The sequence below is a fragment of the Nanorana parkeri genome, unplaced genomic scaffold (assembly GCF_000935625.1).
Source record: "Nanorana parkeri isolate BGI_ZX_2015 unplaced genomic scaffold, ASM93562v1 scaffold758, whole genome shotgun sequence".
Classification (NCBI taxonomy): Eukaryota; Metazoa; Chordata; class Amphibia; order Anura; family Dicroglossidae; genus Nanorana; species Nanorana parkeri.
The window spans coordinates 519938-523446 of record NW_017307026.1 but is presented as its reverse complement, the minus strand read 5'-3'; the positions used below and the strand labels follow the sequence as shown (position 1 = coordinate 523446).

General features: G+C 36.1%; 1 protein-coding gene across 1 annotated transcript in view; it reads right to left on the bottom strand.

Annotated features, from left to right (window-relative positions):
- Positions 1-1311: 1311 nt before the first annotated feature.
- The window catches only part of SENP1 (SUMO1/sentrin specific peptidase 1), a 23542-nt gene continuing 21344 nt past the window's right edge, over positions 1312-3509 (bottom strand). Inside the window, exon 17 of the mRNA XM_018564528.1 lies at positions 1312-2280. Coding sequence (XP_018420030.1) covers positions 2218-2280 — 63 coding nt within the window. The 3' untranslated portion in view covers positions 1312-2217. The remainder of the gene's footprint in view (positions 2281-3509) is intronic.

Genomic DNA, 3509 nt, shown 5'->3' with positions numbered 1-3509 from the left:
TCTTTGTAGGAATTTCCTTTTTGGGGGGGGGGGGGTTTCCTTTTATTTTTCTATGGATTTCTACTTACGATTAATCACAAGCTGTGTTTTGTTTAGGTCACTGCAGAACACTAAGATAGTAATGACAGTCTTGACATTTCTCTCGGGAAACTTTGGTTGAAAATAGTTTTTCAGAGAGACTTTGCTCAAGCATAGTGATTCAAAAAAATTGTTTAATAGTAAAACCTTTATCAAGATACTGAAAAAAAATGTTTCCTTATTTTATGCAATGCAAAAAAAACAAAACACTTTCAATTGCATATACATGAAATGCGTGTTTTGAACGTTTGATACTGGCATCAGAAACTTGTTGATTTTTGTTTGAAATTTTGTTTCATTTTAACTTATTGTATTTTGGAATGAATGGAGTTTCCGAATGAAAACCACATTCACTGTTGGAAGTTCATTTGATCGACATACATTATCCTTCCAAAAATGTTGGGAACACTGTCGTTTTTGTCAATTGCACAGTACTAAAAAAAAAAAAAACACACCACACAAAAAAAAACCCGATAGATATTTGAACAAACGTTCCAAAAACGACTTCTTTCATATGATATTCTAACTGTGTATACCCTACTTAACACTTACTCATATGAGCAAAGCCTTACACTTATAGTAAAACATCCGTGCTATGATAAAATACAGCCAATGAGAGCCATTTTTATCTGAAATGGTTTTTCCCCTTTATCTCCTACTACATCCAGCTTTTATTATGTGCTGATGGCATCTCTCCTCCTGGTCCTTTCTCTCTCTCTACTGGCTTTTACACACATTTACTCCTTCAACAAGTTAGGGGTAAATATATAATAGTGTAGGCTTGTAAAACTTTGTTTCTGGCTATATGCAGAGAGGGACAGCTATATTATCTTGTTGTACATCATCTATCTTGTAAATGTTGGATAGAAGTCATGTGATGAAATTTAGCAAAACTGAAGACAGAATCTGGAGCAGTTGCCTATAGTAACCAATCAGCTTCTCTCTTCAGTTTGTTCAGCTAAGCTGTGAAGATGAAAAATAGAAGCTGATTGGTTACCACTAATGGCTACTCCAGATCTTTGTTGCTCCAGTTTTTATAAATTCCCCTCATGGTGTTTATCATAACAGTGTGGTAAACAAAACAACATGTTAGTATCTGGACCACCAGCCCTATTTGTCCCCACACAGTTTTTACAGCAGAATGCTGCAAGTGAACCCATATTGGCTACAACACGCTTGTAATAAATTAAAAGCAGATTTACACAATTTACCAACAAAAAAAAAAAAAAGGTTTATTTAAATAAAAAGTCAAGTAAATAGCCGATGGCTGATACAAATCAGATGACTTAAATAGTTTTGACATTTGTATAGAAAACTTTTTTTGCAGCCAGCAAGACAATCAAAAAGACACCCTTAAAATTAGGGGGAAAAATATATATATAGCATTTTGCCAAAATATGTCTTAGTCTTCAAAACACAATATCGAATCTGCTGGTCATTTTACACTGCACAGTAGCAGTTCTTGCCCATATCCAGCTTGGATGAGCCCATAAACTGAGGTAGGCTGGAAACAGAAAGACACTAATACAAATGTACAAAGATGACTTTAACATAGTCCAGTACAAATATGATGCACACATTCCATTATGTTTTCAGTAAATTCCACTGTGTGTTCTTAAGATATACAAAAAGTAGAAACCATTTGCAGTTACTTGTATTTAAGTACATATTGGTGTAAAACAATAGCTTGCAGCTTTAATTCTAGAAAACTTGTTTTGTTTTTGTTTCAATGTACAAGTCATTTCTGAGTGAATGAACTATTTGTGCTGAAAATACTCTAACCAGTACTAGCATATAGAATCTAAAGGCAAATAATGCCTGTGCAGACAAAGGATATCCTGTATTCACCTGAAAGTTTTTGCCTGCCTCCAGATATTTTCAGCCACATAATATAAAGTTTTTAACCAGTTTAATTTCTTTACATATAACTACAGAATAATCTCCTTTAGGTATTAAATATTTTAAAAAATCCACACGACTTGGCAATTCATTTGAGACAGCCGTCATAAATAACAGTGCTATGTTTATTCTGTAAACAAGTGAAAAAATATACTGTATATTTGTTGGTCCATGTTTAGCTTCAAGAAGAGGAGGTAAATCCTCTACAAAATATCTGGCAAAACAAAGTTACAGACACAGTCAAAGGAGTTTCTGATGAAGAATTTCCCAAACCATTCGTCTCCTAAAATATGGCATGTGATGCTGGAATAAAACAAACAAAATAATTTGCTGGATAATAATAACAGCATACAAGTACAAAATTAAGGAATATACACACTTATTTATGTGGGCCTAAAATAAGAAAATTACTTTGGGTCCCCCCCCATTTTTTTTTTGGCAGCAGCAAGGAGGACCAGCAGACCTAAAATCAATTTTGGCGGTTTCTGATTTAAGGTGGAAAGCAAAGCAAAGATATTTTAAGTGGAATGAAATTCTGCTACCAGTGCTCAGGGAACATGACTGCAGATTTTAATGCCAAAAGCAGCCTCTTGAGCCATGTGAAAGCCACATCCCTTTCTCTACCCCACTCCTCTGGGAGCTAAATAACAGTACTGTGTAAGTTACGAGTTGCTGGAGTCCTATCTTACACAAGGTTATGGACTCCACATGTTACAGCGCTGATTGGCCCTGCCTTGTTATATGGAGTGAGTCACACAGCCCTCCACACCCAAGTTAGCAAGGACAAATCTATAACAGAGCCCGGTAAAAACCTGACAGGGGGTTCCAATAGAACAACCTAACTAATACTTGCCTTTCTACGGCAAAACAAATTGCAAATATCGTATAGCTTGTTTTCTCTCGTCTCTCTTTAGCTTCCAAGCACCTTCACTAGGACTAGGGCTATGCATTTAAGGAGGGCAAAAAGTAGAACTTTTTCCTTGCCTTGTACAGCACACATTAAAAATGAGGCAGTATATGTAATTAAAATTGATATTAAAAAGTCAAAAGGATTTTAAGCCATTTCAAATGCGGATGAAATAACTTACAATGAATGCTGTTCTTGAAGTTTAAAACTTTTAGTTTCCTGCAGGATCAGCTGGCTCCCTGAGCACTGGTCCTGACTTCCTGTTTTAAAGTGACTCCTTTTGCAAGCAGAGTGATATGCAGTCACCCTTTTATGTGCGCTAGTAAGCTGTGTATGACCACAGAAACAAACAGACAAGGCAAATCAAGCTACTTCCCTCCCCCCTGGCCCCCTTCTCCAAGCTAGTAGATGGATGGATCCTTTGTGATCTTGTACTGGACAGGAAGGTCAGGAAAGCAGAGCTGAGAGAAGCATCAGCTGTTCAGAAACATGACTAAGCGTTTGAGTAAAAATGTAAAGCAATGATTTGCTGGACAATGTATGATGGTTTGATATAGAGTCATGAAAAAAAAAAAAAAAAAAAAAAACGGGAGATTTTGAGAACATATGGCCTTGTTCTGGCGAC